Source organism: Dermacentor andersoni, chromosome 10 (assembly GCF_023375885.2).
Source record: "Dermacentor andersoni chromosome 10, qqDerAnde1_hic_scaffold, whole genome shotgun sequence".
In the NCBI taxonomy this organism is placed as follows: Eukaryota; Metazoa; Arthropoda; class Arachnida; order Ixodida; family Ixodidae; genus Dermacentor; species Dermacentor andersoni.
Window position 1 is genome coordinate 46,526,313 of NC_092823.1, and position 23,683 is coordinate 46,549,995.

Sequence of the window (23,683 nt, forward strand, 5' to 3'; positions counted from 1 at the left end):
CGGACGTCACATGGGTCCTTGAGGCATAATAGTCGATATACACTATATAGAAATTAAGATTATTGATTGATACTTCTACAGAAAGACCTATCGAGGAGATAGCTGCAAGGTATACGTAACAAAGCAGCTTCAACACAGTAGTGCACAAGCTCCTCTAACAATATCGGATGATTCACTGTTAAATGCTTTACTGAGGTCAGAGTGCGCCGCATCGACATGCCACCTTGGCATGAAGGACAGGATAGCTTGCATCATAGGGGGCTGATGTTTCTTGAGTGAATAGAAAGAAATGGAAGCTCATACAGAAAGAATTGTTTTTCACGCTGACAATCCATTCTTAACAGTTAATTTCGAAAACTTGGAAATGACCGGGAAAACATAAATAGGATAATAATAATAATAATAATATTAATTATTATTATTATTATTATTATTATTATTATTATTATTATTATTATTATTATTATTATTATTATTAGTTTGAGTTTCATGGCACAAAAGGGACTGACACCATTCTGCGCCAGTCACAGAACAGTACAAAACCAAATCTTAAGGCAGCAATAGTTCCGTTACTTTAAAGTCACGTAAATACCGAGTTTCATCTAAAAACTCGAACAAGTCAGTGAATGGCACTAGCGGCTGATCTGCCAATACAAAAGCAGGGTGTAAAGGTATATGCAAGTGATACAAATCATTGAAACATTTCCGCGTGTTTCTTTCAGTATTTAGACGTGACATAGTAACGTGGTTCACGAGTGGTTCGCGTGGTTCATGAGTGGTTCATGAGTTCTAAGTGATTCGTGGAATTTCTCGTAAGATGGCGGGTTTTCTTTTCGAAATATAAAATTATGTGTTAGACGCATGTGTCCAATTTGAAGTCGACATAAGATCACCTCATGGAACCGTTCTTGTTGACTGCATGAGTTCCAATCCCCAAGCAGGAGTTTAGTCAAATGTAGCTTATTTACGCATGAATCCTATTCTAGTTGCCACCTTAATGCTTAATCGTCGAAAGCTGTCGTTTCCTCTCTTCGACCAAGGGGGGGGGGGGGGGGGGGGGGACTAGATGTTGGAGCTTCCGAAGCGGTTGCGTTCAAACAAAACTTTGGTTCGTGCTTAGCAAGTAGCGTCTATTGCACGCATAGAAATCGAGGTCTCGGTAAAACATATGGTCCTCCCATTGTACATAAAACATCTTGCATCCATACGCTTCGAGATAGCAAGTTATGCCAACGTGTTCAGAAGCAAGCTCTGATATATCTGCCCATTGTCGAAAGAAGACATTGCTTGCACAAAGGCCCCAATATATGGAATTTCTCCTTAGCGTTTTGTTAGTGACTTCATATTTTTGCATGCTTACGGGTGCTGCGAATTTTCGTACACATAAGAAAAACGCGCCGGGATAGATTATCATTAAAAACAAGATATACTAGAAATAATGTCAGCAAAAATGATGAAAAGCACCTGCAAATCCAACTAAGAACCACCGTTACTGTGATAAAACAGTGGATAGAACGGCTTTCACTGTATGAAGTTATGACAAAAAAAATATACGCTGCCTGGATAACTTGCATACAACAGGAGGAGCAAATTCTACTAGTTTCCTTCCAAGAACACAATAAAGTTATTATTCTATTGTGAGCTCGCTTTTTTCCGTTTTTGGTTTCACGTTCAAAAACGTGGTCAATGCAGATAAATGGAGAGTAGAAGCATCCAAGCCCTTTCGGCGCACAGGCAACCCATTGGCCATGAATATCTTGGCGCCTCTTCTATTTTTATTTCTTATTTTAGCCTGCAAAGCACGGAAACCAAAGGCACATGGTGAGTATAAAATATTTTCTAGGTTTCAGTTAAGTTGGTATGTAGAAAAATTCATAGAGCTGCATTCAGCGCTTTGATATTGTTTACTAATATATTGTCTAGATGAAAAAGAAAGGATAAATTATAAGGGCGCGAATTGGTAGGTGTTCAGTGAATCGCTGTATTCTCAATGAAATATAATGGTTTAAAATAAGTCTTTCGTCTAAGGGGTTGTTTTTGCCGAGGCCCCGAAATCCAGCCCTGCTTGTTCGCGTAGAGCAGCCAGATGGCAAGGCCTGACTGCTCGAGGAAGTCGCATAGCGTTTTCCGAGCTGGCTCCCGCTTGTTATATGAAGGTCACGGCAAAAAGAGCGCCTCGGCGGTCTCTGTACGAGCGTGAGGTAGCAGCTGAAAAGTTCCTCCTGCGGTGACACGAAAGCACACTACCGTAAGAGAAATTATTCGAGAGTCTCCATTTGACCAAAGTCATTAGAACTTTTTCGTAACGGTGAGACCTACGTGTTACCTACGCGGTTGCGTACACATTCACAAGACAGGCTACGACCGCAACGCTGCCCGCTGCGCTCGCAAAATGTTTTGTGCAGAGATCGTGGGTCACCTCTCTGAGCCCGATGATTGTGTCGGGGTGGAGATACGAGAACGGTCCTATGCCGCATGCATAAAGCCGTATGTCTTCCCACGTAAGAGGAATGTCAGCCTGCGCTACCTGGCGGCCGTCTTCCGCAAATTCGTTAACAGGCTAGCGGCCATTGCACGTCGCAGCGGCTTGGGACCCACCGCAGTCGGAACGAAGTTTGCCACTCACTATTTGGAATATTAACGCAAATGCATTGTTCCTCGAAACCAATTCTACTTAATATGAATTCTATTAGTAAAACTCTGTTCACAGCGTGTCTAAAGATTACGCTTCTAAGCAAGAAGCAATATAAAAAATGAACAACTCTGCCCCTACCAGAAAATGGGGATAAGTGAAGCTTGTCCTGTGTGCCCCTGAGCTTCCTAACGGTTAAGTAACCAGCAGGCAATAGCCGAATTGCTTCGGTCTTCCGCTCCCTCCGCTCAAGAACATCATATCGTTGCTGTCGGATTGCATGGGCTCGGGCTGCTCCAACGGCTAGATTGGTGCGCCGATGGCGAGCCCTTACACGGGCGAGTTCGTGTCGCCCCTCGTCAAAGGCAGTCCTTTATTCGGAGGAACGCCCAACGCGTGAAAGTCCCATCAGTTTTCAGGGACTGGACAGAACGGAAACGAAGCCGGCGTAGCACGCGCGAACCCCTTCCCTGCCAATGACCTCGCCGGCGGAAGCGAAATGGGTCTGATTGGTTGCGAGCGTGGCATCAGCGCGCACCTATGCAGCTGGAATTCTTGGTAAAGGATTCACTCACGCTCCACCGCCCACGCAGCTGTCAATCATCAAACCGCCCTTTCCGGCAGTTGCTCTGCTCTGAGAGCAACTGGGTTTTTACGTGCCCAAGACAACGCCACTTGGGAGCTAATACAAGTTTGTCTTGAAAAAATGTTACATCTGGCATCGCTTCTGCTGCTTGCGTTATGCCGCTGAATGAGCCTATATTGTGCACCTTTCTCCTCCCTAATACTGAAATGCCTCCAATAAATTTGCCATACCACTTGTCTTGTTTGGCAAATCCTCCTGCATATTGAGCAAGTTCTCAAAATCATGCCTGGAATTCGGTATAAAAAAGGCCTTGCGGCAGTTTTATACCTCTCTGAATCAAAGTTTACTCTTTATGTTGACACATTTTGGAAACTCATCTACCTGGCAATATCATATGCTCAATTTCCCGCATTCCTGCTTTTGTTATATCCGCATCGCACCGGTTTCACCATTTACAGACTGATCAAAGTTCTGCGACAGCACTTAGAGGAGCCAAAAACTGAGAGTGCTGGATCTCTCAATGTGTCTACGTGTCCATGCTCGCTGTTTGATTTCAATGATGGTTTATTCCCATTAATAAATGAACGCATGGTAAGGAAGAAGCCGCAACGAGACGGCTTGAGAACCCTGAACGACCTCAACACCACCATCTTCATATCGTCTATGTTGTCGGGTTGGCAGACCACGTGTTCATCCTGTGGTTCACCCCGCCGAATCGAACAGAAAAAAAAAATAAGCCGACTGCTCTACGACACATTGGTACACTACCCACTGCTCCCGTTAGCATCTTGCCGTAGAAGGCTCCGCAAATGGTCAGGATCAGAAGGACAAATGTTGTGAAGTTGTATGTACGGTAGGATAAATAGGATCAACCGCGAAGGAGCAATGACAACTCAGACATGCAGAAGTTTTTAGCTGGCCAAGCGATACAAACTATTGATAATTGGTGGGTATAAATTTATTCTTGTCTCGCGATTATTGCCCAAGCAGTACACAAATGCCTAATAACGTAACTCCGAGAGCTAAAAGAGTAGCTCATTGGCTAATATAGCAGCGTCCAAAAAATCGCACACAGTCATCACGGACAACTGTTTGACAACTCTGAAGGTGTTTTTCTGTAGTAGATGAAAAATGTACTAGGTATTGTATTTGCGCTTCATCGGTACGTCACGTCGTAAAAACAACAAAACAGCAGAAATTGCACAGCTCGCTGACAACGCCCCTTTAGTAAAGTGCTAAGACCGATCCTTCCCTGGAGACTGCTCAGCGATACACACTTCTTTTCCACCTTAGAACGTTCTGCGAATACAAGACGCAGCTTCGTTTTCTTTTTTTTTTTTTACTGCGCGCAATAGTCATCCTACCTAAGCGTGATATGGTGAGAGATTTTCTCATATTCTATTGATGTCTCTTGCATATGCAAAAGTATAATTGCTAATTGTAGAGATTTTCTCACAAATATGAAAAAGAAATGATTTAGAATAACTGGAGCTCGGGCATATGGCTTTCTTCTTTGTCTTCTCAAATGTTAGCGCACTCACGCATCAACCATTCACTGTTTCTAAGTTGTGAAAGTCGCAAAGCGTGTAAGTGATCCTTTAGCAAAATTTCTATCGACAGAGTTATATCTATACTCTTAAGAGTCAGCCACTATAGTATGCAAATATTTTAGTAAAATACCTGGGAAACATTAATGATCTATAGTAAGTTGGTTGGATAGTTTACCCATAGGTCGAAACGCCGGACCACTAAAGAATGCCAGAGTTGCAGTGCAGCCTCCATGATATCAAGCACGTACATAGCAGTTAGGGTGGTCACGAACAATTGAAGAAAACTTTATTCATGCACCGCTTCAGTTTACCAGCAATACACAGTGTAGCCAGTAAATACATTGCAAGAGCTATGTCTAATGAAATGACAACTGAAAATATTGATAAAATGTTTTTATGGAAAATGACTTGGCAGCTGGGCCACCTATTTTATTTGTTCATTTCAGATGACCGATGCCAGATCACCTTTCAAACGTCCAAAACCAAGTGCTCGCAGCAACGATGGTATTTAGATCAGAAAACCAAACGATGCCTACAAAGTTGCGACCCAGCAGCGCCCTTTTCAAACAAAATACAGTGCGAAGGCGTATGTCGAAATGGTGAAAATATTTCGTCAGTTATATTTTTTACTGTTTGCTGTACTGTGACATTCAGACAACGTCAATGGACTTTGCAGCATGCCCAGACGCTTGCTACACAAGAGCAGTCAAACTGGCAAAGTCCCGTGTTCAAGCAATCTTCAAGAGACAACGTTATCGACAGCCTCAATTCCTTACAAACATTTGCTTCCTTGAACGTGGAATGCCTTTTTTTTTCTCCATGCGTTTCGTTTATTTGTGTAACGCGCATTTTTAAACTATTTAAACAATTTCTCTCAGGCACTTTGACCACTGCCTTAAAAATGTCCCAGTGCGCTATCAGACGGCGCGGATAAAGCAAGTTATCAATTCGGCTGAGCTAGCCACACTACGTGCTTGAATGCCGCACACCGGCATTATCACTCATTGATTTTAGTCAACTACAGTTTTAATTTACAGCACAGCTTCGCGTGAGATGTCGTAGAGGGTTGCGTCCTGCAGGCGCACTTTTAACTTTCTTTTTTGTTGCAGTAAATTCGTTAGGTAACCAAGTGAACGAAGAGTGTATATATATATATATATATACATACATACATACATATAACTCAATGAGAAGTTCTGTAGGTCCGGTGCATAGGTAGTGTTAGAAACGGAAGGTGCACACTTACGAAAATTGCATCTTTAATGTTTTTAACGTTTCGGCCGTGGCACGGCCTTCGTCAGAATGAACGAATATGTATATATATATAAAAGATGAAAACAAAAAATCATACCGAGGGCAGCATGGAGAGAAGTACTTGTAGTTCTTAAATGAATTGCAGAAACGAATCATAAATGGAAATGAAAGCGTATGCAAAAACAAGCAATACGTGGGTTATGAACCCACATCCTCGCATGACGCGCGCGAAGATGTTGGTTACCAAATGAGCTACAGTGGCGTCGTCCAATCCAAAGCTTCCAGTAAAATGTTGTAGAGGATTACATCAGATAACAACCGTTAACTTGCTATCCCATCCAAAACGTTGATAGGCAAACCTTGCCGCGGTAGCTTATTTGGTAAGAGGTAAGAGACGCATAATGCAAAAACGTGGGTTAGCATTCTACGTGCGGCAAGCAGTTGTTCCTCCCACTTTCATTTCCATTTATTCACCATTCATTTCTTCATTTCGATTAGGAACTACAAATAATTCCCCCTATGGTGTCGTTCGTGTCATCGTTAGTTGGCTTTTCATATTCTATATATCGGTCACTTTTCCTCTCTTTCCCTGTCTTCTTTCGATCTCGCTCTCTCTCTCTCTCTCTCATATATATATATATATATATATATATATATATATATATATATATATATATATATATATATATATATATATATATATATATACTGAAGAAAACACGTGAAATGCATTTTCTGTGGTGCAACTCTAATCCTCTTAAAATGCGGCATATAAATGAATAACTCTTGTAATATAATATTTTGCACTAAGAATGTGAGATGGTAGTTAGCGCGACGTTGGTTTCTGACTTATTTGCATTCACACTCACGCACTTGTACATCCGCACGTAACGCATAAAATATGAACTGGCGCTTCAACATGATTTGCAGGACTAGCGTTCAACACATGGGGGCATATTACGAAACACATACATCAAGCCGAAGGAGACGGGGGTGGGGGGGGGGGGGGAGGGGTCGTTTCATAAATACAAGAGCATGAGTGTTTCTGGCACGATACAATGAAGAACGCAAAATAGCAAAAGCACATAAGACTCAAGAAAATACATCGTGGTGCAGGAATACGGCAGCGGTAGTGTATTTTTTTTTTACGAACAAGACACGTAGGGAGTGAAACCTTTAAAGAGAACGCTCAAAACGAAAATTGGAATAGAGTTGCGGGAACGAAGAGCTTTGGTTTTGTTTAGAGATTGCTGTGATCGCTGGGAATGTTTTGAGAGACATCAGCTGTAATGTTGAATGCGTTTATGTTGGCTTGATACCACTGATTTGGAGAAAAGTGGCACAAAGAATGCTAGCTGATAGGAGCAAATTTAGAGTTCTGCGAGTAATATACACGTTTGTTGCACTATGGCAGTTTGTGACTACATATTAACTCGTCATGCACCTTGTAGAAAGTATTAGCTGTCCAAAACCGTCTCTTCTACGTATGGGTACCAGTGATATCACGCCAGATTCTCACAGAATTACCATGCCGCTGCTTCCACCACATGACTGTGACGCTTCTAAGGCTCGATCTCTTCTTCAAGGCCCAACGCACCATAGAAAATGCGAAAGGAACGATACATATTGCAATAGTCGCACCAGTAAACGGACGAGACTGCTTTAAGGCTGCGGAGATACTTAGAGCACTGATATCATGAAATATCTAAATTAGTCAGCAAGAAAATTACAACAGGCAATTACTACTTATTTCGTGCGCATGCATCTCCCGTTATGTATTTCTAAATTGCTTTTATGAGCTTTATCAGTAACTAAGATGACAGAAACTTCTGCTCAAGCCTAAACAATATTTGAAATGCAATTACCACAAATAAAACTGGAATGTTTAACATACAGCTGTATTCTGTGAGTTATGATATAATAAAAAATATCCCTAACACATATCCGTTGGACTAGACTTCTCACGTGCTACTTTAGAAGATCGCGTCTTGGAATTTATTATTGTTATGTCGAATAAGAACGAGTATCATTCCGGGAACATAAAAGCTGTATTGTGTATAAAGGGCATGTTTGCTTAATACTTCTAGAAAGTGTCGCGCCTCAATATGATTAAACAAATGCATAACTAAACGTTGCCACCAAAGTACCAGTGCTGATCCATTGCAAGTCGCGTTACAATGCCCGCCGTATCAAAATGGCGATAGCGTAAACGTTAACGTTCACCATTAGTTAAGTGTTACACCGACGCTTTATGATCGTTTCACATTCGCTAAGTAAGCCCTATGGTAGAATTAGTTGTTTGAAAGCCCGATTGAGAAAATGGCTGTCGAGAGGGAGGAGCGCGGGTTCGAGCTCACTTCATCATCATCATCATCATCATCATCATCATCAGCCTGGTTACGCCCACTGCAGGGCAAAGGCCTCTCCCATACTTCTCCAACTGCCCCGGTCATGTACTGATTGTGGCCATGTTGACCCTCCAAACTTCCTAATCTCATCTGCCCACCTAACTTTCTGTCGCCCCCTGCTACGCTTCCCTTCCCTCGGAATCCAGTCCGTAACCCTTAATGACCATCGGTTATCTTCCCTCCTCATTACATGTCCTGCCCATGCCCATTTCTTTTTCTTGATTTCAACTAAGATGTCATTACCGCGCGTTTGTTCCCTCACCCATTCTGCTCTTTTCTTATCCCTTAATGTTACACCTATCATTCTTCTTTCCATAGCTCGTTGCGTCGTCCTCAATTTAAGTAGAACCCTTTTCGTAAGCCTCCAGGTTTCTGCCCCGTACGTGAGTACTGGTAAGACACAGCTGTTATAAACTTTTCTCTTGAGGGATAATGGCAACCTGCTGTTCATGATCTCAGAATGCCTGCCAAACGCACCCCAGCCCATTCTTATTCTTCTTATTATTTCACACTCATGATCCGGATCAGCAGTCACTACCTGTCCTAAATAGATGTATTCCCTTACCACTTCCAGTGCCTCGCTACCTATCGTAAACTGCTGTTCCCTTCCGAGACTGTTAAACATTACTTTAGTTTTCTGCAGATTAATTTTTAGTCCCGCCCTTCTGCTCTGCCTCTCCAGGTCAGTGAGCATGCATTGCACTTGGTCCCCTGAGTTACTAAGCAAGGCAATATCATCAGCGAAGCACAAGTTACTAAGGTATTCTCCATTTACTCTTATCCCCAATTCTTCCCAATCCAGGTCTCTGAATACCTTCACCATTCTTCACTTCACCATTCTTGCATCGTTAGTGCAGCAACCATGAAATGTGAGAAAAAGTCAACAAAGAAAATGTAGGGTCCCGGAAGCTATTACTCTATACATTGTGTAGAATGAGAAACAACTTGACATCGAACTTAATCATTAAGCCCAATTTACGATTTGTTTGCTTAGGAGGCGCCAAGAGACAGAGCGCCATTGGCCGCATTCTGATGTCTTCTAGCAGTTTTAGCAACTTCTTTGTACGATAACTTGTCCATGTCATCTGGGAATCCAGTTGAATAAAACAACATTAAGAAATCTAGTACATTACGGTGTTGTATATAGCGTAAACTTGCTTCGTTCTAGAATAGAACGTCAGATATTTTCTAATTAATTTTCCGTAATACCTTGTTTATTCGATTTTAAGCGCAAAAAAAAAAGAACAAGTACACCAGAAAGGAAGACCAGACAGGACGAGCACTTGTCCTGTCTGGTATTTTTTGTGTTCTTTTTTGTTTTTGCACTTTGAGTGAAATATTCATTGTTACGAATTCGCCCAAATTTCAGTTCTTGCAGGACCATGTTTACGCGTAATTGTCTCTTTGCGAATGCAGGCGAAGTTTGTGATTACCCGATGGCGAGCGTAATCTGCTTTGGCGAGGTGTTTCCTGTGTACATTTATAATCCCAACAAGGGAAGATGCTTCTTCGCATACGACTGTTCCTACTTCGGAAACAAGTTTCCCACTCTAGGAGAATGTCAGCGCACCTGTGGAAAGCGTAAGTAAACCTGTGTTGAAAAAAATCGCTGCCGAAACTGCCTAGCAAGAATTAGCGTAATTGTTCGAAGCAACACTGCTTGTCAGTAAGACTAGCGTGCTGCCATCGTTCGTTGCGAGGCATTTTTCACGGAGCTATTTGAGCTATTTTTCCCGGCCGCGTCACTTTTTTTCTACAAACGTCCACCTCTACACCATGCGCGGCTCCTTGCCTATCAAGCGAGAATGCTTATGCACGTGTAGCGTCGTCACGATTTTGACGATAAGAGGGTACATGGCCCCACAGGTAATCTTGCGATCCCGAATTACCGCTGATAATACTGTAGCACACTATACGCCCACTTATAATATGCTGTTGCACCCATATCTGGCACTAAGAATCAAAATGTGTCGCCTAATCTCACCTACGTGCAATCAGAGGTTTAATCTGTTCCAGAACATTAAAGTGGGCATTTCTTAAACGTGAAATTGACTACCACATAGTCAAACCGTAAGTTTTACGTATTAGGCCCGTCTTAGCGGCTCAGCAACGTAAGGTGGCCCTCTTCATGTTGACCGAAAGAAACCACCTACAGACACCCGTAGTTGTAGTAGTAACTGTTTTATAGTAGTGATGCTTTTGCTGGAAGGCGAAGCACTATAGGCCGGAGCAATATTTAGCATTGCATTCGAGCTACACTCGCGTGGTGCTTTATTAATACACGGAAGTGACGTGGCGTGATGCAGCACGTGACACAACGTCTGCTTGGCAGCAGGAACAGCATCGTGGGAACACCTATGAACACTTCGATGAGGAACACCGGCAGAGGACTGGCAAGCGCCGCACATCGATAGCGAGATGTGCGGAAGCGGGATTGGAAGCGGGATTGTTATTTTCGGTGTACAATTTTTACCGACAGTGACAAGGATTGCAAAGCTGTAAAAAAACAATAATACAAACTCCTAACTGAAGGCCACAAACAAATACTGGGGTTCTGCGAAATGCACCTGTTCGATGAGCTGTACCGAAATTGATTTATTCTGACAGCTTAAATGACAATAATTACAACGTCCGCACGAGTACTACAAAAGTCCAGCTCTAAAATTAGTGGCATATTTCAGTGGGGTGCACGTTGTACAGGGTGCTTCACGTAAGCTATGCCAAGGATTTAAAAACAAATCATTAGCGAGAGCTGAATGAAACGAACGGCATATGGTTTGCCATCATTTGACACTCCTTAGAATAATTTTTTATATTCCACTTGACAAGTTAATTAACTACGATCAATTAACTAAGATGACAATACTGTGTCAGAAAGCACGTCCTAGTCGAAGGAATCAGCTGGATCAGCGTCTGGAACGATCCGAACAGCAACTGGTGAGGATACTTTGTTCATATTGCATACGTACTGGTACATGTGAAAACCTATGTTAATGATTCGGGCAATGTTGAAACGGTGAAGTGTGTTTCCAACTGAGTGGATAGATTGTTAGTGGTTTTAGCAGGTCCAGAATATTGACAGGGCGAATTAGCAGTTCATCAAGAGGAAGCTGTGCAGTTGAGGACGAAAGGCTGCTATACCATTTGCAGTTGATGAGGAGCAGGACCAGAGAGTGCCACGCTTCGCAGTGTCGCTTATTTGCAGGGCGAAATTCACGGGTGCATTGTTTCAGCTAAGAATGGGCAAGCCTGTCGGCATGGCGCACTACAACTTCAGAAAGTTGTACAGAGAAAGAGTACATTAAAAGCAATGTCCATCCTCCATGCGAAAGGTGTTGAGCGTTCGACGCACAAATTATATTTCCTGCAGGTTAGGGGGAGGTTTGTTGTTACTGTATTTTTTCATTCAACAATGAAATAATGAGACCTACACTAGCTTGGGCATATCGGGTTCACAGGCTGCCGCAGTTTGTAAATACACAAATGACGGCTACATTATTTATGCATAGGTTCACGCGCATTCAAAGTATGCCTTCTTTTCTTTGGCAGAGTAGTACGTAATATTATAAATTTATTATTACATTAGGCAATAGTTCCCCATCTAGATGTACTCTAAATATAAATTTTATTAGACAGCGAGATGAAGTTGGAATTTTTGAATGTGTAAAAATAATTGACCAATACCTGGCTACGTGGTCAGATTTTTAAAGCATGAAGTAGCATAAAACAAATGGGTTGTAAATTAGTGTATTATTCGACTGGTATGACGTCCCGTCTTTTAATGCCACACTGTTTATTCATAACTTCGTCATCTGAAAACTAATTGTCAGCAAAGGCTATGTGCTTGGGTAGGTGACGAGCAATTTGCTGGTCGCAGGCGTTCCGCCGAAATGCCTGTTGCCATAGCGTTGACGCGTGAATTTCCGAACACTTTGTGGTGGATCAGTGAGTGCTGATTGCAGAGTCAAAGGCTGAAATTCAACAGACCCCTTGTGCGGTATATATTCACCTTTACCGGGCTGAATGCTCCAATGGAAATAATGGCAGAAAAGCTCCTTTTGGTCGTGGGGGTGGCTTGCAATGGCAGTACGAAATATTATTGAGCGCGCCCACCAACCTATACCTCGAATCGGATCATTTTTGTTAGAGCTGTTGCCAGCGCTGTACATTTCTTCTAAAGCAATACAAATCGGAAATGCTGGCCCGTATTCGGAACGAACTCTTATGCTACAATTTTTCCTAAGAGAATATTTCAGCCAACCATGGTGCTGGACATATCAGTAATGAAGGCCGATCACAAGTAGCAAATAGCGCTTACTGAGGAAAACTTTGACATGCCGCCCCTGATATGTAGTGACCTTTTAGTAACGAAAACATCGTCAATATGGTACCCAGATATTTATATTTCAAGTATTGCCACAGCAATGCCATTGTTGGAGTATATCCGTTACAGGCCTAACCAAATGTATTCGTGGAGAATAGCTGCATATTTTGTTGTCTGTTGTATTTTGTTGCACTTTCACCTACTCATGACCATGGAGATGACATTTTATTGCCTAAGGATAAGACATGTTTATTGCAGCAGTTGACGCACTGATATAATCGGTGATTTCAGGTACCGGCAGCCGCCTACTTCCAGGCCTAACCGACAATTTGGTTCCGCAAGTTGCATTGCAGTCTACAATAGCTGCTGGATCAGGGCTAGTGGCACAACAAACAGGAACAGGTAAAGTAACTTTGTGTGGTCTTATTGCTAATGTCCATAAAACCTTATATGGGTTGATGGCCACGTGCTAGAGACAACGTCAAAAATTTTTCACTGGTATGATTCATAGGGAAGGTAGGTGTATGATGTGTCAATATCTCAAAAAAGTGTTGAAAGGATAGATTAGGAAGTTTCTATGTTTTTTATACACTATCAGTGTTTTGTACCACTAGAGAGTTTTATAACTGAAGTGTTCTTTTAGTACACTATCATTTACGGGGCGATTTAACAGCACAGGGCAAGTCAGAAGTTTCTAGTTAACACTCTTCCACCAGCACTGTACGCAGGATATGAACCTGAAAGAGACAGTATTAGTCTGCCGCATGTGTGAGTAGCGCGCGAGGAAATATTTTGAGAAATGCGCAAGCGTAGAGGAAAGCGAACTTCATCACTTTGCAAGGATGAGCGGGAAAAAACGGGCTTGCTTTGTTTTCCCTTGGAAGACGTACAACACAGGCGCTATGGTAGTCTCTTACCGAAAATTGTCACTTAGTAGTGATTATCGAGATGGCGTCAGTGTCGTCTGGTGAGAGTGCTGATCGCAAACTATACCCCCAAAAAACCTTGCATGGCATTTTGCACTACCAAAGAAAGTAGTGACTGCACCACATGCTTCTATAAATATTTTCCTAAAATTTCTCAGACGTTCTTGTTTTCTCTGCTTCCATCTCATTACTAGGCAAAATATATATCTCCTGCGCTTGCGTTACGCTTGTAAGAATGTATCGTGTGAATTTGTTCATTTTTTATCCGATAAAATTTATCTGTATACTTGTGCGGCATTCTGTGTCAATAAATTAGAACTCACCCTCCTGCGTTTTATCTTTCCCCAAACTTCTCCTGTTGAATGCACCGCAATTCAATAGCTACACAATTTTTTAAGTTCGCACGTCATACGAAATGTGGTTTTTGCTGAAGCTGCTCGTGGACAAAGTTTACTGCAGCGGAACTGGTGTCTACCTTTGGAAGGCGCACACGTGTATGCATGAATAGCCAGGCTCATATTTTTAGACAACCTCTCTAAAATTCTAGAGTACGCTAAATAACAAATTTTCTGGGCGCGCAACGGACAATGATAACTTTGACTTCATGTAAAATACATAGAATAGCATACTAGTGAATGGCACTAATTACTTTTTGCTAGGTATATAGCTAGCTAAGAATGTTGCATCAAATTTGCGCCATGCCTGCCTTTTTGACGTATTTTAGCCAAAGAACGTTTCTCTTCAAAAGCATTCTTTTTCTACAGCTGCAGGGGAGCAACAATCGGAAGGCATCACAGCAACCGGCACCCACGTTGCCGGCTCTGCAGCCAATTTCAGTCAGTCTGCAGGCGTAGGTCAAGCAACTATGTTACAGTCGCAGTCGAGCCTTGGCACCGGAAGTGGAGTAACCCAAACAACAAACGGTGTGTTAGCTTTGTTGCTTTTTGTGCACGTTCCTACAGCTATCAGCCTGTGCGAGCTATGGTATTTCTACGGCATTGGTAATGTAATCATTGCACCATTACACAAGCTACAGCGGAAGCTTGATTTTATTTGGTAAGACTTCTTGTTACATTAGCAAGACAATTTTACAAGAGGGAAATAGCGTAAAAACTTAACATTCATATGCCTCAGGCCATAGCAAGAAAACATTTGAGGAACAAAAGAAATAGATACCTGGGTGCGCTTCCATATGCCACATAGTTAAGCATTTACTTTAACTTAGTGTGTACAGTTGTTTTATGAACAATAATTATCAAAACTAACATTTTTCAACTTTTCTCCTCATTTATGTAAATGAAAAGTATTTTCTGTTTATATTGACGTATTCAAGGTACTTTCAATTATGTATTGGTGCCACCATGCAACTTGTCACTTGCTTTCTCCAGAACGTCGACATGCATGCTTATAGAAAATAGCGTCACCAGCTCCGATGATATTTATTCTATTTTGAACCTTGAAGACAAAGATTAAATAGAAAGTCACCCAGCAGCCTCTAAGTGGAAGAATGATTAGCTGAAAGGTTTAGTTTTTGACTGTCGCTCTCAAAAAGCCCACCATTATGCACAATGGAAAACGCAAGCAACACTACAGCAATCTTTATTAATAACCGGATCTTCAGTTAGACGCGCACAAGCGTTTGTACTCCAGCTACTGCGTTAAAACACCGTGACAGCAATGTTCATGATGCGGACTTCTCTTGCAATTGCGTCACCCAGTCTGTCGCACAATCCTAATCGATCAGGTATTTTAAAAGTGACCCAGACCCATAAGAACTCAGTAAATAGTGCATATGGCAGTAACAAATTCGGGTATAATCATTCTGCATTGAATGGACTAACAAAAGAAAGGGTATTTGACGATAACTAGGATAGTCACTTTTTTTTCAGCAGACGAAAACAGGCCAATTATGGTAAGACTCGCTTCTCAGGATTGGATGCACAAGTAATACATGTAGGATCCTACCAAAACAATAAATATTCTAAAAGTAGACAATAGAGACCAGTGTTGGCCAGTGATTTTATTTCTGTTTGAGCAGAACATATTATTTCTGTGGTGTTAGACACATTTATTTGGATATTTGTTGCCAACTTCAGACATTGTTTGCTTTCTGTGTACGCTCTACACCCTGTCAGTGGATTTTAGTGAATGTAAATGAATGCAATGGGCCAGTAAACTTGTGTACGACAGAGTCGCCAAAAGATGTGTCTTCTGAACGACAACTCGCTTTCGAGCAGTGTAAGTAATGCTTTATCAAGCGTTTTCAGGAAGAATATGTGCCTGACATCTGGAAAGCAGATCACCCATGTATGATGTGAATAAAAGAGGGCCTTCCGACACACAACATCTCACGTGGCTGAATGGAACGCTTCATTATTGACTTGAACAAACTGTGAGCGCCTGTTACTCGTCAACTGAATCAACTGTTAGACATGGCCCCAATGCTGACTAACGATTTTAAATTTTCTTGTCGCACACGATAAAATGTTTTCACAAGTCTATCTGCATTTAGTTTTCTATTTCGAGTGGATTATAATAACTGTGTGACGATTTCAGAACTTCAAAGGTGACAGAATAGACTTTTGCTCAAGTTCTGTGGTTTAGTTTTTCAGGAGTGCGTTGAGAAGTATACATCAAATATGGAGGCTTCAATAGGAGATTGTGCATTTTTCGAGTGCTCTGAAATTTTAAAGTGGGGACAACTTCATGAGACTTTATTCGGTAGACGCACTACCTGTTCATTAATAAATGCGTAAAATAAGAAACAAGGTTGTAGCGGTGCCTTCAGAATATGCCTTCAAAATTAGAACATATTTTCATGCTTGTCTGTAGCGATCTAGTTTATTTCAATACTGCAGCAGTCCAAGGCTCAACGATTCCGGCGATGAGCAGCAGTCAAGTCTCTTCCCAGACAAACGTTGCCAATGCATCTCGGCCCGATCAGCTACTTCTGCTGCCACCGAAAAATCCACCGATTGTGCAAGTAACATTGCAGCAAATAGCAACTGGTGAGTTCAAGCCTCGCATTTAGTGAGTCAGCATGAACTAGCCGTTTGTGAACCTTTCCTGCCATTAAAAAAACACTAATTTTTTCAACAACTCATCAGCTCTATCACTGTGTCTTCTAATGAAACGTATAATCTGTAGCCAACAATGTAGTATGGTCTGGTACCTTCGTTTTTTATTTCTGCTCAATACTTGGCGTAGTGAAAATGATTCTTTTCTAAAATGTGTTGTAAAGCATGATATATGTGGCTTACAGAACAGTTACCACAAGAATGTGTTTTCCTACATGCTGGTGGTAGTTTTGATTTATCGTTTAGACATATATATGTTGACAACATACTACCGGCCAATAGAGTTTTGCTTGGCGTAAAAGACGCGAGAGCTCCATCCACGTAGAGTTCTTTAGGAGTTCACGAGAAACAGAGCCAAGAACTCTCCCTCTTGCGGTCCATTTGTAGTGACTTGAATATGCGGGATCGCAAGTCTCGCATTGTGTCCTCGGATAGCAGCTCCTCTAACTGGCTGGCGGACTTTCGGAGACACTTTCGTGTGCGCTCCTGCTCACGTGATTGCATCTGCTCCACTCCTGTTGTGGAGAAGTACAAGCAGTCATACATTTCTTAGTCCATTTCTCTTATACAAAAAAAAAACCATCAGCTGACAACTTAGACAAGAATCTCAATAGTGGCTGACTGAGACAATTGAAGCCGTCTTCGTTCCGCGGCACAGATGGCGCGTCGGGTGCCATTATCTGTGCTTACAGCACCACCTTAGCACCTGTGCTGAGGTCGATGTTTTTTATCTGTCTGAATTATTCCACTGTTTGAAGTATCGTCGTTTAGATGAATCGTTTCGGTAAGCAAAGGTTTTTCGCAAAAGCTGCAATAAGCAAGCCTGCTTGTTATTGGAAATATTTCCCATAAGGGAGAGAACGAATGGCTGCTTTAGTCAGCTTTCTATTTGTTTGCACGTTAAATAAATCAGGCTCCTCGAGGCCCCTATCATAAAGCTTATTTTAAAGCTTATTTTATCATGGATGCATCTGCAGATACACATATTATGGATATATGTTTCTTGACTAAGTTGCGGAATAACCAGTAGGGAGTAGCGCTTGTCCCTAGTCCACCCCCACTTTCTTCGTGCTTTATTTATTTCTTGCGCCTAATAATTACTTGAAGTATGCATCAACCAGGGCTTTAGGAAGTGACTTTGAACTCGAACAGTCACTTTTAACAGTCATATGAACTTTATCCCTCAATACAGTTTCTTACCGACTGTTTCAGAACAACAAGAAGTGACATTTTCGTCAGGGATTGATCAAGAAGCCTGCAAGCCACCCTGCATGTTCAATATGTCGGTTCCACAGCAAGGTAACCTACAGCCGAACTTAACAGCTGTCAAGATACATGAAAAGCCAAAACGCCCTAGGACTGGTGAGCTGCTTTTCTCATATCGTTTAGAGAATAATGTTTCCGGTACATTGTAATGCTTAGGTGGTATTGATCCGGATTACATTGCGTTTTCAAATGCTTGAATGAAATGCATATAATTTGTGAGATTATCACGCAAAAACTACGAACCGACACTATGTTAAAAAATATGGTCTTTATTGATACATCTTTCATCGTTCAAGCAGACCCTATCGTATTTCTTAACGAGTTCAAATTGATGTGAATAAATCTTGTTACCGCAGTGGATTATTCTATTATTTTCAAAGGGTTACTGCGTTATTGCCTAATTACAGGCCTATTGTGAATCCACTCGCAAACAAACAATAAAGAAACGTTGCTTTAGTAACGTACGTTTCGCGACAGCCGTAAGGCTTCTGGCTGTTTCGCATGTAGAACTTATATATCAGAAAGTTGAATATGCAGACAAAGGTAGAGGCCACGTGCGTTCAAATAAAAGAAAAGCGTACGTTCAATTCAAAGTTGCAGCACATATAATCTCTCAGAGCTACAAGCAATTCAATTGTACCCGTGACGGGGGGTCCTAAAAGTGCACCTTATTAAGCCCTAGGAGATCGACCAACATTATTCCGGGGCGAAACCGCAACGCAGCTTTTCTAATAATATCAAGAAATCTGACACAAAAATTAAATTTCCATGTGAGCGAGAAATGGTATTTCTTTTTGCGCATAATTACAAAACCCCCAAAGAAGTACTTGCATTTTCGAAGGTAGCCCCAAAACGTGAACCCTCAAAGCTGACCAAGCCACTCTTCACACGCGTAGTGCGTTTTGAATATCATCCTGCTTGCGAAATATCTGAAAGATAGCCAGCGTATGTGAGAGGGCTTGTATATGTCCCACCTAAACTTATCCAAGTCTTAAATAGATTCGAATCATCATAAGAAAATATAGCATGCTTTTCGGTATTGTATGGAGACAGTTACGTTGAATGTTTGTTATTGCTGATTACATATTTAGTAAACATTATTTCCTTGATATCGCAAGTAATGGATGTGGCTTGAAATACCTAATGAAGACATTGTAGAGCAGTATATGAAATATATAAATGAGCTAACCCAATTTTCTGCTTGTTTCGCAGTCATTTTGCGTGGTGCCCAAAAGAAAGCACGCAAGATTTAAACAAAGAACAAGAAATGCGAAACACGTCCATTTAGCGGTATCGATTGCGAGTCTTCGCTAACGTGCTCCGTATGGATAACTGGGCATATATTAATGAATCAATCGATGTCTATTTTGACAGAAAAAAAACTAAGAATCTCTGTCAAAGAGATTCTTAGTTCCTTACTATACTGTGTGCGCGTGCATAAAAATGAAATCGCAGTTACGAGGCAGTCTGCTTCTGGCTCTAATGAATAGTCACGAGTGAGCTATGGTAGACACATTTTATTAGGTTGAAAACCGGCCTGTTTCCGAAAGCCCTGAGAATGAAATAAGTTCAAGTTCGACCGCTCGTGCTCTTCGCAATGGGGAACAAAAATTGATAATGGTCCACGAAAAAAGATAAAATATTACTGTACTGCTGATTACAACTGCTGAATTAGCGATACTGTTTTGGTCTTCATTAGATGATTGGAAACCTTAGACGAATTGTAGCTGAATAGGGCTCATAAGCATTCATACGAGACTGTAATTTGAAAACCTAAATTGAATTCTGGGGTTTTACACGCCGCAGCCAAAATATAATTATGGGGCACATCATTCGAAGGACGTTTGCTCAATTTGACCACCTGGGTTTCCTTCGCTCTCACCCAATTCATGGTGTGAACAGCACCAAGCAGGAACAGGGCCCGAGGAGATCCGCTGCATGTGCTATGTCTAAATAGATGTTTATAGCACAAAGGCCTCAAGATATATAAACAGAAGACCAAGCTGCAGCCTGTTTATGTGCACAGCAGGACGAAGGCATTTCCAAGTGATCTGCTGTCGCCAGGGTCTTGCACCAGCTGAATCCGTGCACGTTATACCCAGGAATGCCCGAATTTCAACACACGAACGAATTCAATGCGCGTCCTCACCTGCTCTCTTCGTGTCTTGGCATCCAATCCGTAATTCTAATAGACCTGTTACCCGTTACCCGTTACCAGCCTGTTACCAGCCCTACCCCTCCATGGCCTGCCCAGATGCATTTCTATTATATTAAAAAAATCTCTCGTGGACTAAAATCATAGAATCAGCTAAAATATGAACATCGATGTATACCAATTTCATTTTCATTGTGCCTTTTACACGCAGATACATATTCCCTTTGCTTGGAAAGTGGGAGCGATGTGAATAACACACGACCTGCCGAAGCCGAAAGGTGTACTGGCTTCAGAAATTCACTCCACAGAACTAATCATTACAAGTCTCTTCAATATGACCGTGGAATTAATATTACACCGAAACAATTAAAATAGAACAATTAAAAAATACAAATTCAACACTAAACGTAATATAACGTCGTACGAGGACGTATTGTGACAATGAGCGTGCAGTAGTGATCAGGTGGTTCCGCCATATTTTGGCCAACTTGTAATTTGAACCCGCATCAAAAGCCGGGGCCGCTAAGGCGTCGCATTTGTTTCCCATAAAAATGACGCTATTTCAGCGGGCTATCTAACTAGCGAGATTTCGCTTAGCAGGTGAGCACATAATCGCTGATCCAACACGACGTTTCCCCAAGGAAAATCACGCGGGTTGCTTAGAAGTTGAAGATTGCACGAAGCATGTGCTATCAAGGTTCAACGACGCGAAAAAGAAAGATGACATACATTAATATGCAGGTCTCTGCACCCTCCGCCCCCGAGATTTTTTGCATCGTCGGTTACCGTGTGTAAGTGCGCACCAATTACCAATGCACTATATGAATGCAGCTCAAGGCGTATATATATATATATATATATATATATATATATATATATATATATATATATATTACAGTCCCTATGGTGGCAATGTGTTAGGGGGGTTACAAAATCAAAGGCATAACAAAAAAGTAAGCAGCCTTCTGAAGTCTGGTACGAAGGATACGTCCCAATGCAGGGCTCTTCAACATTACTAGAAAGATCACAACATGAAAGAGTAAAAACTGAAGTAATGAAATGCCACAAAATAAACAACACGAGTTAAATTAACGTAAGGCACTAATAATAAAAAGTACACTACAGGAAAAAGGAACAGATCAAGGAATAGAATGCTTCAAGGGATATTTCGGGGAAAGGACGCAAAAAAAGCAATAATATATACAGGGCATACAAATGAACACGCGACGCGGCATAAGATACCAATTGATAAGAGCGAGATAGCAATGAATCAATTGAAATAAAAAAAATGGCAAGAAGTTCGAAGCACATTGCCAAGTACAAGAAACAAGATAAAGTGATTTGGAAGTGCTATTATAAAAAATGATCGTGGAGGAGCTGACGAAATTTTTCTTGGTCTGACTCAGAAGCAATATTATTAGGAAGATTGTTCCCCAAGCGAATGGCTGCAGGGAGTGCGGAAAGGTCAGAAGCATGTGTCGTGCAAAATGCGCGCAAAATTTAGGTGGTTAATTAATCGGCGAGACGTGTTTGAGGCGATCTGAATATACAGTGTGGATTGTGTGGCATTAAAAACTTATTTCTGAAACAAGGATAACAGAGCGCTATTACGGCGAAGAACCAAAGGCTGGAGGGAATGATCATGTTTGATTTGCGCTACGCCGGAGTGGTGGCTATAATTACGTGAGATAAAACGGGCAGCTGGGTTCTATAAACTGCAGCGCTTGTAGAAAAACAGATGTGGAGAAATCAATAAGCCTACAAAACCTTAACAAGCGACCGACCGATTTGCTGAGTGACTGAAGCAGAACCCACAATTTTTTTTGTTAGCCATCTTTACATTTATTAAAAAACTCCTACTACCCATTCTAACTTTTGGTTAGTGCTTCATTCACGCACAAATTATGGCAATTGGGTGCTATGCTGGTGTATTCTTTAAATCTTGAAACTTTAATTGTTTTTCTGCAATCATACACAATAGGGTCGTTGTGTATATATAGTTATAGTTTATACGAATTTCTTATTTGAAAGCCTTGAAAAAAGACAAGTCCACTTGCAGAATCGTTGGCTCCCGTTACGTTATTGTCGTTTTGCTCATCGTTTTGAATTTACATCTCCCGCGTTCCGATTGCTCTCCATGGATTTATTATCCGTAGTATTTTAGGCATACAGATTTGCTTTATTATTAACTCATTCTTGAAGTCCTTCAAATTATTTCGTTTTCAATATCTTTATTCAACTATTTTCTACCACGCTATGGTATAACTTAAACTTTTCATAATGCTTGGTAATCATTCATAATAATCTTTCTTTGGTACCATATAGCTCTGCTTCTTCTATAATAATTGCCGTCGTTGCTTTGCCATCATTGCTTAGGTGGTGATAGCTAAATGAATGATTTAGTGGGACATTTTTTAGTATTCTTTAAAAGTAACACAAAAGGTAGGAGAAACCAAAATCAATTGCACACGTCATGTAGCGGCCCAAAATAATAACTGTGTACTATCATTATGATTTCAGAGTATATCTCCGTGGTTCTTTTTTCTATTATTACCTCGCGCTTTTGTATTTCGTGCTAAAAACCGGGCACATATGGAGGCATGAAAGCGTTTGACGCGGTCAGCATTAACGAAATTCGCTAAAATGTTTGCCTTGAAGCAAGAGAGTACAAAAAATACCAGTAATTTTCCCAAGCTCGCCATACATCAGATCAATTCTGCGAACATTCTATTGTTATATATAGTTAACTTTGACTGTCGCCGTTTCTTTACTCCAGACAAGCGATGCAAGGTTATTGCCACTATTCCAACATACAAATGTCGTGAAAGGTGGTTTTTCAATAAAAAAACAGGAGCCTGCCTTCCAAGCTGCAGTAGAAGGGCACCTTTCAGGAACAAGATAGCCTGCGATGGAGTTTGTCGATCTGGTGAGAACTTTCGCCTGCTGCTTTATTATCGCGAACGATCTTAAAGAACCTGCGGGAGTGATTACAAAAGTTGTCAATATAGATACATCCACCAGCAAAGCAATGTCGTTATAATTCGTCGCTACAAATTACCCAACTTCATTCACCCGCACTAGAGGCGAAAATTTGGCTCCTCAGATGGGTGCACTGCAAATAATAAAAATCTGCATTACTCGATGTGAACTTAAAATGCCTAGTCATCTGCTGAAAGCAGACAAAATAAGGAGTTTATACGCACACCTTGTAATCTATGCGAAGCGAATCTCTCGTGAAGCGGTTATTCAAATTTGCCCATTTTATTCCTGCGTACTTGACACAAAGGAACATATATCGCGCTCACGTGCCACAAAACACGCATGCTACGCAGTGTGACACACACGGCGATCCTCACAAAGCGCTAGCTGGCGTTGTAATGATAGACATATGCCTGAGATTGGGGTCTAACAGTTAGAGCATCGACTTGCCGTGCCGGGAAACGGAGGTTCTATCCCAGTTGAGTTGAGTTGAGTTGAGTTGTTGTAGGCTACTGGTGGGATTAGC

At 41.5% G+C, this 23,683-nt stretch overlaps 1 protein-coding gene and 1 long non-coding RNA gene across 10 annotated transcripts in view; one reads left to right on the forward strand and one right to left on the reverse strand.

Moving 5' to 3' along the window:
• The first annotated feature begins 1,689 nt into the window (after positions 1-1,689).
• The window catches only part of LOC126543115 (uncharacterized), a 72,465-nt gene continuing 50,471 nt past the window's right edge, over positions 1,690-23,683 (forward strand). For 5 of the 9 annotated variants that reach the window (XM_072284828.1, XM_072284832.1, XM_072284833.1 and 2 more), the window contains exons 1-8: positions 1,691-1,821; positions 5,215-5,367; positions 9,847-10,011; positions 13,046-13,156; positions 14,445-14,603; positions 16,539-16,688; positions 17,970-18,119; positions 22,955-23,104. In XM_072284828.1, coding sequence (XP_072140929.1) covers positions 1,749-1,821; positions 5,215-5,367; positions 9,847-10,011; positions 13,046-13,156; positions 14,445-14,603; positions 16,539-16,688; positions 17,970-18,119; positions 22,955-23,104 — 1,111 coding nt within the window. In that variant the 5' untranslated portion in view covers positions 1,691-1,748. Of the gene's footprint in view, positions 1,822-5,214; positions 5,368-9,846; positions 10,012-13,045; positions 13,157-14,444; positions 14,604-16,538; positions 16,689-17,969; positions 18,120-22,954; positions 23,105-23,683 lie in introns of all 9 variants that reach the window. The other 4 variants (XM_072284829.1, XM_072284831.1, XM_072284834.1 and 1 more) reach the window with 1 other exon arrangement.
• LOC129380637 (uncharacterized) overlaps positions 17,108-23,683 on the reverse strand; it is a 42,096-nt gene continuing 35,520 nt past the window's right edge. Inside the window, exon 3 of the long non-coding RNA XR_008608815.2 lies at positions 17,108-17,272. This is a non-coding gene — a long non-coding RNA (uncharacterized lncRNA). The remainder of the gene's footprint in view (positions 17,273-23,683) is intronic.